Consider the following 11,194-nt stretch of genomic DNA (forward strand, 5'->3'; position numbering starts at 1 on the left):
TAAGAAAGCCAAATTTCAAGGGATTGAAGAAAGAGTGGGGAGAATACAGTCTTCCAGTGTAAGCAGCTTTTTCAAGAAGATTGGCTGTGAAAGGGTATAGAGAGTTGAGGGTGGTAGGTGGGTTGAATAAAATAGGAGAGGGAGTTGGGCCTAGAGGAGAGGGAAAGGATTAGAATGCTTTAGACAATTGTTCTAGTGGAGTTGGGAAGAGATACTGTTATAGTTGCAAGTAGATGAGCCTTACTGAGGAGTGAGTAGGATTATAAGTATCTCATGTCCTGAGAAAGGAGGGAAGAAATATCAAGTCAACAAGTGCTAAGTGCCTACTGTGTGCTAGGCACTGTCGGAGTACTGGGCATACAAAGAAAGGGGCTGATGAGGGAGACAACATACAAATGGCAGCACACAAACAAGAGAAAGACGTATCAACTAGAGGAGATAGTGATGAGGTAGGAGAGAATTCTGGGCACAGGGGACAGCAAGTGAAATGCCCAGATTTTGAATACAGTGTCTTATGTATGAGAGGAACAGCAGGAAGACCAGTTGTCACTAGATTGCTGAGTACATGGAGAATATTAAGGGTGAAGAGACTAGGAAGGTAGGCAGGAGCCAGGTTATAAAGGGTTTCAAAAGCTCAACAGGATTTTACATTTAATCCTAGAAGTGATTAGTGAACAGAAATGAGATGAAATGGTTAGTTTTTTGAATTAGGAAAATCAGTTCAACAGTTAAGTAGAATACTGGAGTGGTAAGAGATTGGAGACATGGAGACCACCCAGTAATCTTGTTGCAGTAGCCTCAGCATGAGGTGATGGTGCTTCTTCCAGTGGGCTGAGGGGAAAGGAGTATTACAAGAGATGTTAGGAAGATAAGAAAGTAGAAACAACAGGACTTGGTAAATGGTTGAAAATGGAGGGTGACAATTGAGAAATGGTCAAAGGATATGAACAGGCAGTTTTCTGATGAAGAAATCAAAGCTTATCTGTTGCCATATGAAAAAATGCTCTAAATCACTATTGATCAGAGAGATGCAAATCAAAACAATTCTCAGGTACCACCTGACACCTATCAGATTGGCTAACAAAAAAGGAAAATAATAAATGTTGGAGAAGCTGTGGAAAAATTGGAATACTAATGCATTGTTGGTGGAGCTGTGAACTGATCCAGCCATTCTGGAGAGAAATTTGGAATTATGCCCAAAGGGCTATAAAGCTGTGCATACCCTTTGACCCAGCAATACCACTTTTGGGTCTTTTTCCCAAAGAGATCATAAAAAATGGAAAAGTACCCAGATATACAAAAATATTTATAACTGCTCTTTTTGTGGTGGCAAGGAATTGGAAATTGAGGGGTTGCCCATCAATTGGGGAATGGCTGAACAAGTCGTGATATATGAATGTTATGGAATTCTATTGTGCTATAAGAAAAAAATGAGCAGGAGGAGTTCAGAGAAACCTGGAAGGACTTGCATGAACTGATGATGAGTGAGATGAGCAGAGCCAGAAGAACATTATACACAGTATCATCAACATTATGTGTTGATCAACTGTGATAGACTAGATTCTTCTCACCAATACAATGGTACAAGAAAGTCCCAAAGGACTCATGATGGAAAAGGCTCTCCAAATCCAGGAAAAGAAAAAACAAAACTGTGGAATATGGATGCTGATTGAACCATACTATTTCTTTTGTTTTGGGTGCTGTTGTTTTTCTTTTGAGGTTTTTCTTTTTGCTCTGATTTCTTCTCTTATAACATATATATATATAAACATATCAGATTACCTGCTGTCTAGGGGAGATGGGGAGGGAGGGAGAAAAATTTGAAATTGGAAATCTTATATAAACAAATGTTGGAAACTATCTCTACATGTAACTGGAAAATAATAAAATACTTTTATTTTTTTAAAAAGAAAGAAAATGGAGGAGACATCTTGAATGACACCTGGGTAACTTGGAGATTTATGAAGCCTCAGATACTAATAGGAAAGTTAGAAAGAGGAAAGGGTTTAGAAGGGAAAGATACTTAGTACAGTTTGGGGGTATGTTGAGTTTAAGATGCCTATGAAATATCAGGTTGAGATATCCCATTAGGTAATTGGAAATATAAAAATCGAAGTCAGGAGAGGTTAGGGCTGATCAAATAGATGTGAAAGTCATCTGCATAGAGATAATAATTTAATCCATGGAAGCTGGTGAGACACCTGAAGTTAGTGGTCCTTTAATGGATGAAGATCCAGGAAAGTTGACTGGGGAGTATTCAGACAGGTAGGAGGAGAGCTAGAAGAGAGAACAGCGTGGGATAGTGAATTAATTAAGGAGATAAGATGTATGGCTGAGAACTTTGGGGAAATTAAGACCTCCTACTGAATGGGCTCGTCCAGTCCTTTAAGTAAAGTAGGCATATGCTTTAAATATGGGTGTAGGGGAGTTAGTAAAGAAATAAGGAATGAACATTTGGGTCTCAAAAACCTTTAAAAACGAAGAAAAAGAATATCCAGAAGAAAGCGTCAAAGGCTGTAGAGAGGTCAAGATGAATGAGGATTGAAAAAAGACCATTCGATTGGTAGTTATGTCATTGGTATATACGGAGAGTTTCAGTTAAATTATGACATCAGAAGTCAGACTACAGAGAGTTTAAAGAATAAGAAGAAATGAAGTCATCGAATGTAGACAGCCATTTCACACTGTTTAGCCATGAAAAGGAGGAAAGATAAAGGAAAATAGGGATGGACTGATCAAGTTAAGGGTTTTTTGAGGATGGGGGAGATAATGGACTGTTTATAGGCTGCTTTCCTGCTGTCTACAGATGGAAAAAATTGAAGATAAGTGAAAGAATAAGGATAATAGAGGGGGCAATCTGCTGGAGAAGACAAAATGAATAAGATCACCTCTTCTGCATGTAGAGAGGTTTGCCTTGGCAAAGAAATGGATTACTTTGTGTGAGATGAGTGAAGGAAGAGATGGTGACAGAAGTTACCTGAGTGGGTAGGGTAAGGTTATCAATGGACAAGCGGAAAGAAGGAGATCCACGAGAGGTTTGAAGGGGGATTAAAATGATTGAAAAAACCTCTGGAATGTGGGATAGTGAGTCTGTCAGAAAGAGTCTGCATATCTGAGAACTTTGGAGAAAAGAAGAAGCCCCTTCAGTAAAGGGAGAGGCAACCAAAAATATGGGGGACCAATAAGTAGACAAGAACGAACGACTGCTTGGAGGAATAGCTTAGGAAGTACTTGGGAGTAAGACGTGAGAGCCAGGGCCATCCCCTGAAAGGGAGAGTCCACTTGTCATTTATCCTCTAGGAGGAAATCTGGGGGCAATGAGTAGAAATTGTTTGCTAAAACAACAACAAAAACCACTTCACAATTAGAACCATCCAAAATTGAATGCACTGCCTTAGGAGGTTAAGCATTTCCCCTCTTTAGAGTTTTGTCAGGTGTATTGTATAGGGAATTCTTGTTTGGGTCTCAGTTGAAAGATAGCACTAAAGACCGTTCCAGAAGAGCAATGAAGGCTCCATTCTAAGATTATATACACCAAAATATTGTAATGGGTGAAAAAGGATAGGAGTGGAAGAATTAAATTTTAGGGGTAGCCCATGCTTGGGAATTATTAGCAGGTTGAAAACAATGAAAGATCTAGGGCGCAAGGGTCAAGATTAGGTATGGAGCCAGAGTAGCAGAAAAAATGGGCTTTGGAAATAGGAAGAGAGAGAAAAGTCTGGAAGTCAGGTGAGGTTTGTAAGCAATGTGGGAAGACAGGAAGGTTGTGGTCAGGGAGTGTAATTTTACAAAGTTGTACAGTTTTGTGAAACTGAGCTATGAAGCATAACTGTGCTGTGTTGTATGTAGGTCATTGGAGCTAAGGAAGTCGAGCCTTTGTCAGGTTGGGGTTTTATTAGGTCACCAGGACATGAACATCGAAGCTCCTCAGTTTACGTATGATAGCGAAATTTAGAGGTAGTGAGGGGGAAGATTGTGGTCCAGGTGCCAAAGTCCTAACAGACATTAGAGTGACCTGGAGAGTAAGTAGTGTTGGCAATAGAGGGCCACAAGGGTGGTTGGGAGAGAGGGTATGAATTGGAGTACAAAATTATATCATCTTCTACTAGCCTACCTCAGGGGAGAAAGCATAGATAGCTTCCAACACTGAGAAGGTTATTAAGGTATATGTTATCTTTAGGGAAAAGTTAAAGCAAGAAGGCAGAAATGTTTTTAAATATTCAGCATATAAACAATATTATGGGGCAGCTAGGTGGCACAGTGGATAGAGCACCAGCCCTGGAGTCAGGAGTCCCTGAATTCAAATCCGGCCTCAGACACTTAACACTAGCTGTGAGCCTGGGCAAGTCACTTAACCCCAATTGCCTCACCAAAAACAAACAAACAAATAAAAAATATTGAGAATATGAGGCATTTCTAACGGCACAGAAGGAACTAGGAGAGGGAAGAACTGAGTTGGAGTGGGCCTGGGAAGAAGTAGAAGTAAAGCCGATCTGATTAGGGAGAAGAGTTCAGTAAAAACTAGTAGAATAAGTAACTTTTGTACCTAATATGCTGAGAATAGCCTCTATTGGAGGGAGGTTACGGTAGCAAGTTGGGAGTAATGGAAAGACTCATTCATTCACCAAACTTAAGCAGCAAAGAAATTTGGAGAATTAATTAACCTTGAGCTATAAATGGAGTACAGAATGTTTATTTTTCACTACCAGGTCTCCACCTAAATATACTGGTTTAGTGTATTTTCATTTTTTATGGGAGACTTCAACAAGCCCCACCCCCCACCCCCTTTCGTTTCTAAGTCCTACCTAATATTTATCCAGTTTGTTCAGGTTGCTAGATATAAGATTTTTGACAGTTTAACGCAGCCCAGCCCCTTACATTTCAAACTACTTTTGTGAGGTTTGGGGTTTGTTAACTTAGCCAAGCTTTTTCCACTATTGAGCTGAATTTGAATCTTTATTTTCTTTAAATAACTACACTCAGAAGTGATTGTCTCTCAGGATATCTTTGGTTCTCTAGTCCACTGTAACCTCTAAATTTGATTTGTATAAGAGTAGATTCCTGGGGGCAAGGGAGGCGGGGAAGGCACATGATTGTAAATGGACTGGCTGTCCCCAGTTGTGTTGCAATAGAAAATTTCAGGTCATTTGGTGAGGATTCTGAATGCATTTTCTTCAAAGAAAGGATGTTGTAAATTACGGTTGGGTTTCCAGGCTAGCCCACCAAAGTCTATTTAATCCCTGAAGCAGTTGAACTTGAGTTCTAGAAACAGGAAGGCCGTACAGTTTAGGAGGAAGTTGTTTCCTCCCTTCTCTGGGCACAAGAACAGTGTTAGGAGGAAAAGGGATTTCCTCCTTTTCTGGGCACAGGGCCAGTCAAAGGAAAATTCTTAAATATTTTTGAAAACCTCCTAGTTCAGCCTTTGAGGGGACTAACCTTTGTGGAAAGAGGGTGCACCATCTACGCCTACACCAAGACTAACCGCTGACCAATTCCCATTGATGAGCACCTGAGCCCTGGAAACAGCACCCACCTGCCTCCACTGGCCATTGCCATGAAAGGGAGGTCCCTCATCCCCACCAAAACCATCTGCCACCCACAAGCAGGCAAGCTGGCTTAACTGAAATACCAAGACATCCGGTGGGGGGGGGGCGGTGCAGGGGGCTAAGTAAGCCACTACCTCCCCTCAGAGTCTGGTTGAGAGAGCCCCAGACACAGCCATGTTAACCAAAACAGCAGTCTTGCTTCTGGATCAACCCTTGTAGCCATCATTGAGGGGAGTCACAGCTACTAAAGAACTGGCAGAGAAAGTTCTTCCCACAAAAGCCCCTGGCGTTGTCAGTTAGGTATCAGAAACCAATATGGCTGATGGATTCCTGTCTACTCGACCTCTACAGCCTCAGGACAAATAGGCCTTGTCCGTCTAATTTGAAGCAGCTGGAAACTGCCTATCTAGGTTGTCTCCCTGTATTAGACAGTAGACTCCTTGAAAGAGGATGCCAGTTAGCCGGAATTCTCGTTTCTATCATATGAGAGCATACACTCCTCTGTTTAATAAATGTTTGATGCATAGGTGCAGGGGAGGTGCAGAAAAGTAACAGACATTGGTAGGCTAATCAGTCATAAGCATCTGGCCCCAGAAGCAGTTCAAGATGTTCCTGTTCATCTCAGATTTCTCTCTTCTTCCACTCCTGACTCCAGGGTGTCTAGAAGCTATACCTTCATATATGAATTGGTTCCCATCATAGCAGCAGAGTTCCAGCAGTGGGGAAGGGCAAGTCACATTTTTATAAATGATGTGCTTATATTGGTTCTTCATATATTGGAGATAGAGTTTAATAACTTCACAAAAGCTGGCAGGCACTTTTGAGATGGGAGTTGAAATGGGTAGTCTTCTCTATTATTTTACTAAGCATTACATAATCCCCCTGAATTTTCTTACTAGATTGTAAATAAACATTTAAGCACACATGAGTTTAGTAGTACACAATAAGCCTAATTCTTCCCTTCATGCTCAAGAATGAATGAACTAGGGCCGGCTAGGTGGTGCAGTGGATAAAGCACCGGCCCTGGATTCAGGAGTACCTGAGTTCAAATCTGGCCTCAGACACTTGACACTCACTAGCTGTGTGACCCTAGGCAAGTCACTTAACCCCCATTGCCCCGCGCAAAAAAAAAAAAAAGAATGATTGAATGAACTACTATGAGTCTTCCTGAAGCATAGCCCTGATAGAGATACTTAGTCTGCTACTTTAGCCAGAATTTTTCTTGTCTGGGAGGTAAAAGACTAATTGCCACAATAAGGCAGCACACCTGCTTGAGGAGAGGGATTACCACTCTTTGAGATTGATCATATTCCTTTTAACTGTTCTACAAAATCATGGAGCAGCATAGTAGGAAAAATGGCTCTTTTTGTTTTTAAGCCACTAACTTTGATCTTGTACATAGGACATAGCAATAAGAATGCCCAGTTGTGGACAGGGGTTGGTCTCTCTCTCTCTCTCTCTCTCTCTCTCTCTCTCTCTCTCTCTCTCTCTCTCTCTCTCATATTTTGGTGAGGCAATTGGGGTTAAGTGACTTGCCCAGGGTCACACAGCTAGTAAGTGTCAGGTGTCTGAGGCCAGGTTTGAACTCAGGTCCTCCTGATTCCAGAGGCCGAGCTCTATCCACTGTGCCACCTAGCTGCCCCAAGGGTCCTCTCTTTTGCAAAAGGAAATAGCCATTGCATTTGGGGCTTATTAGATAAATAATGTAAATAAATAAATGTAAATCATGAGGAATGAAAAAACTACAAAGATATACAGATGGTTCTTGTTGATATAAAATACTAGTGACTTTATTTGTCTCATGGTCTCAGGTTTTTAGTTTACAATCCAAATAAAAAACAAATCAACTTCTAAAACATGCCAGATAATATGGTAGGTGGAAACAGCTCTGAATCTAGTCATGAGGCCTGCGTTTGATTTCTAGCTGTGCTGCTTGTGTGATGTCAAGAAAGTCATTTCACCCCCAGCATTAGTTTCTTCATCTGTAAAGTGAAGGAGGTTGGAAAGAATGATCTCTAGGTGCTTCCGAACTCCAAATGCTACAACCTCGTGTCTGTAGTAAAAATGTTTCTAAGAGAAATAGCTGATTTAGAGTCCTAGTTGGTCTAGATTTGTTTAAAAGCTTAGAGACTTCAACTTTGGAATCTTCAATCTTTGGATATTTGTTGGGGTCCATTTGACAAATCTCTCAAAAATGGCTTTTCAGGTGCCAATGATTCTTGTTGGTAATAAGTGTGACTTGGAAGATGAAAGAGTTGTAGGAAAAGAGCAAGGACAGAACCTAGCACGACAATGGAACAACTGTGCATTCTTAGAATCTTCTGCTAAATCAAAGATAAACGTTAATGAGGTAAGATTGATGCCTATATTTTTGAAGATTCAAATATAAACATGCTGTGAAATACCAGGAAAGTTTATAGAGCTTTTTAGGATTTTTCCTTATGCCTCAGTACTTAAAGGATCAGTGAATTTGTTGGTGTGGGTGTTTTCTCTACTAATTCATAGAGGATTTAGGATAAAGGGGAATTTCTCTGGCCAAAAAATCTCATCCTTATAGTAGAGGATGTTGATCCTCCTTTCTGAACTTAGCTAGGTTTGTCTTCTAGCAGCCTGCCCTTTCAGCACTAAAAGACTTTTCTGGGTCAGGTCTAATCAAGATTGTGTTTCCATGGCAAAGCCTGTGAGAACAGATACGAGCTTCACACTGCAGTGAAGCACCAAAGGAAGGAATTCTTTCCTTAGACCTCTTTAAAACAGACCATAAACATTCCCCTGGAATGCCAAATCTATGATACTAGGCAGCATCTTACTTGACTTACATGAGCTCTTCTAACCCCAGGATGTCAGAGCAATCAGAGAAACTTGGCTGCTGTAATAGGGAGTTTTACATTCATGGGTTTGTTTACATTCATGTGTAGTTTTTTTTAAGTGTTTGCTTTCTGGGGTCTCTTATTATGGTGAGCAAAGCATTCGTTATTTTCATTTGTCACCTGAATCACACATTTGTATTTGCAGATCTTTTATGACCTAGTCCGGCAAATTAACAGAAAAACTCCGGTGCCTGGGAAGGCACGTAAAAAGTCGTCGTGTCAATTGCTTTAATATACAGATGCATTGTAGCTCTGAGCCAGGTAAGTCCAGTGAGTGGTACTTGCTTCATCTTGAATCTCGTGAAGTACTATTACATTGAGAACGAAAAAGTCTTTTTATCTCAAAAAGAGTGATCGTTAAACTAGTATGGTATTTCACTTAGAACAAAACAAGAGGTCCTATCTGGCAAGTGGCAAGGATAAGGTATTGTGCAGGTAGCCAAAGCTATCTTCTGTAATACACATGTATATAAATGATTCTGGGTCGTCATCATCATCGATGTCAGTTATAATACTGATGTTCTTTTGGAGTTTGAAAAGCTTCTGTTAATGGTCTCCTAGTTACATCCATTTCAGCAATACTCATAGACTTAGGGGGAGGGGGGTTGTTTTTTAACATTCTATAGCTAATTGTACTTTTAGGGAACAGTAACCTTTAAATATTATCTTACATGATTTCACATTCTTTGATAGCTCATTTATATGTATTTGACCTGAATTGCTATGTCTTAAGCCAAAACTTTACATTTGACCTGAACAAATTTTAAAGAACATGTTTAAATGATAAGAAATATAGACCCCAGCCCAGTAGATTAGAGAGTAAAGCAATGAAAAAACAGTTCAGTCATTTGCATATTAACTCTGCAAGTAGATGTCATAGGCACTAAAATGTTTTTAAAAGATAGGATTGTTATATTCAGGTTGCTGAAACCCCATCCTTAGGCCTTGTAGTTTTTTCTCCAAGTGTTTTCAGATCACTTCTTCACTCTTTCAGGTCTGAAGAACTGTTGCCCAATTCAACAGTGCCAGCAGCATTCCAACTTTATTAAACCTACCAACATCTTAAGCGGACTTTCCTGTGGTGGTACCCTTTAAGAAGTGGATGAAAGCTACTCTATCAGTTTGCACATTCTAATCACTCTGCAGTGTCACGAGAGATTTTTACTTTTGATAGTCTGAGTATGCAACTGGTAAAACCAGAGGCTACATCCAGTATTATTGCTAAGAGACATTGTTCATCCACCAATGTTGTACATGTATGAAAATGGTGTACTGTATACTTTAACATGCCCCATGCTTTCTATTGGAGAGTACAATAATGTAAATCCTCAAAGCACCACTATTTTAGCATAATAAAAGAAAGTCCAAAGAGCTCCTATATAGACTACTCCAGATAACTTTGCTTCTTTGATATTTGTAGCTTATTGTAATTTTTTTTAAAGAAATACAAGGTCATCATCATTGTACAAAAGCGCTTTGATTAACACAGCTATATAGTTTTTTTAATTTTTTGAAAAACCTGTGGAGACAGTGATCTTGTCTTTAAAATAAGATAGTCCTCTCAGTATAATGTCTTAGATAAAAGACGTTGCCTTTAATATCTGTTGGGAAGGAAATGTCCAGACTTTTCAATCTTTTATTGTATGTTTCCTTTTTGTTTACATAGGGAACAATGTTTATAGTTGTGTGTACAGTGGGGGTCTACAACAAGAAGTGTATATTTTCAGATAATTTTTTAATGATTTAACAATTTTGTAAATCATTTCCAGGCTTCTGCAGCTGTAGATTCTCACTGTGAATCCCTTGCTTGCTCATGCATAAGTGTATTTGCAATACCAAATATGCAGGTTTAGTACTTTTGCCTGTTAGTGATTGTTTCACATGTGTAACGTTTTGGTTGAGATGTTAAATGGTGGAAGAGTACTGTGGATGTGAATGTGGGAAGTAATTTTAATCATGTGTAATTGGTCACAGGGCCTAAGTTGCAGTAACTAACTTTTTGCTGATTTATTTAACAATGCCTTGTTGCTTTGTATGCATTTAACGTTTGGGTGTAAAGATTGTGTGTATATCCAACAGGGAGCCACAGTATTTAAATTGACCAACCTAATGTTACAACTACTTTGAGGTGGCCAAATGTAAACTAAAAGCCTTAATTAAAGTGGTGCAATTTTGTATAACTTAGCATCAGTAGTTCAATAAATTTGGATTGCCATGCAAGGGCTTGCATTATAATTATCTGCCACTTGAATGTTTTGTGTAATGTTTTAACAGTGCTAGTAAATAAATATGGGTTTAACTTTTTTAAATGTAATGGGTGCATTCTGCACAGTGTGATTTCATAATTTAACATTTTGGGCAAGCCAAGTTCTCAGTAATGGCAGAAATGGAAGATGTCACATTTTGCTTAGTAATATGAGTATCCACGTAGCCACCTTTAAATCTTTCCCTGGGAAAGCATTTTGTAACTCAAGCAATATCACTTATATGAACTTTTTTTTTGGTGATGTTTGGCAGTTATTTCGGAGTGTGAGTAGGCGGTAACAAATACTTTGACATATGTTACTTTATTGTTTTTATATAGGATGAAGTTATACTTAGCATATTATGGTTATAAAGGTCTTTGAATGAAGTGGACTAATGTACTGCTTTTCTTTTAAGATGGAACTTTCTTTGTCTTAAAGATGCACTGTAATTTGCCCATTTGTGAAAAGCTCTGCAAGTTGTCATAGCAATCATCTGTATGAGAATATCAACTCCTAATAGGAGAGATGCTCT

General features: G+C 39.3%; 1 protein-coding gene across 1 annotated transcript in view; it reads left to right on the forward strand.

The window, feature by feature from the left end:
* Nucleotides 1-10,730, forward strand: part of RAP1B (RAP1B, member of RAS oncogene family) — a 53,163-nt gene extending 42,433 nt beyond the window's left edge. The window contains exons 6-8 of the mRNA XM_043966964.1: nucleotides 7,753-7,896; nucleotides 8,562-8,677; nucleotides 9,411-10,730. Of these exons, the coding sequence (XP_043822899.1) occupies nucleotides 7,753-7,896; nucleotides 8,562-8,648 (231 nt within the window). The 3' untranslated portion in view covers nucleotides 8,649-8,677; nucleotides 9,411-10,730. The remainder of the gene's footprint in view (nucleotides 1-7,752; nucleotides 7,897-8,561; nucleotides 8,678-9,410) is intronic.
* Nucleotides 10,731-11,194: the final 464 nt, after the last annotated feature.

The sequence above is a fragment of the Dromiciops gliroides genome, chromosome 5, assembly GCF_019393635.1.
Source record: "Dromiciops gliroides isolate mDroGli1 chromosome 5, mDroGli1.pri, whole genome shotgun sequence".
Lineage (NCBI taxonomy): Eukaryota > Metazoa > Chordata > Mammalia > Microbiotheria > Microbiotheriidae > Dromiciops > Dromiciops gliroides.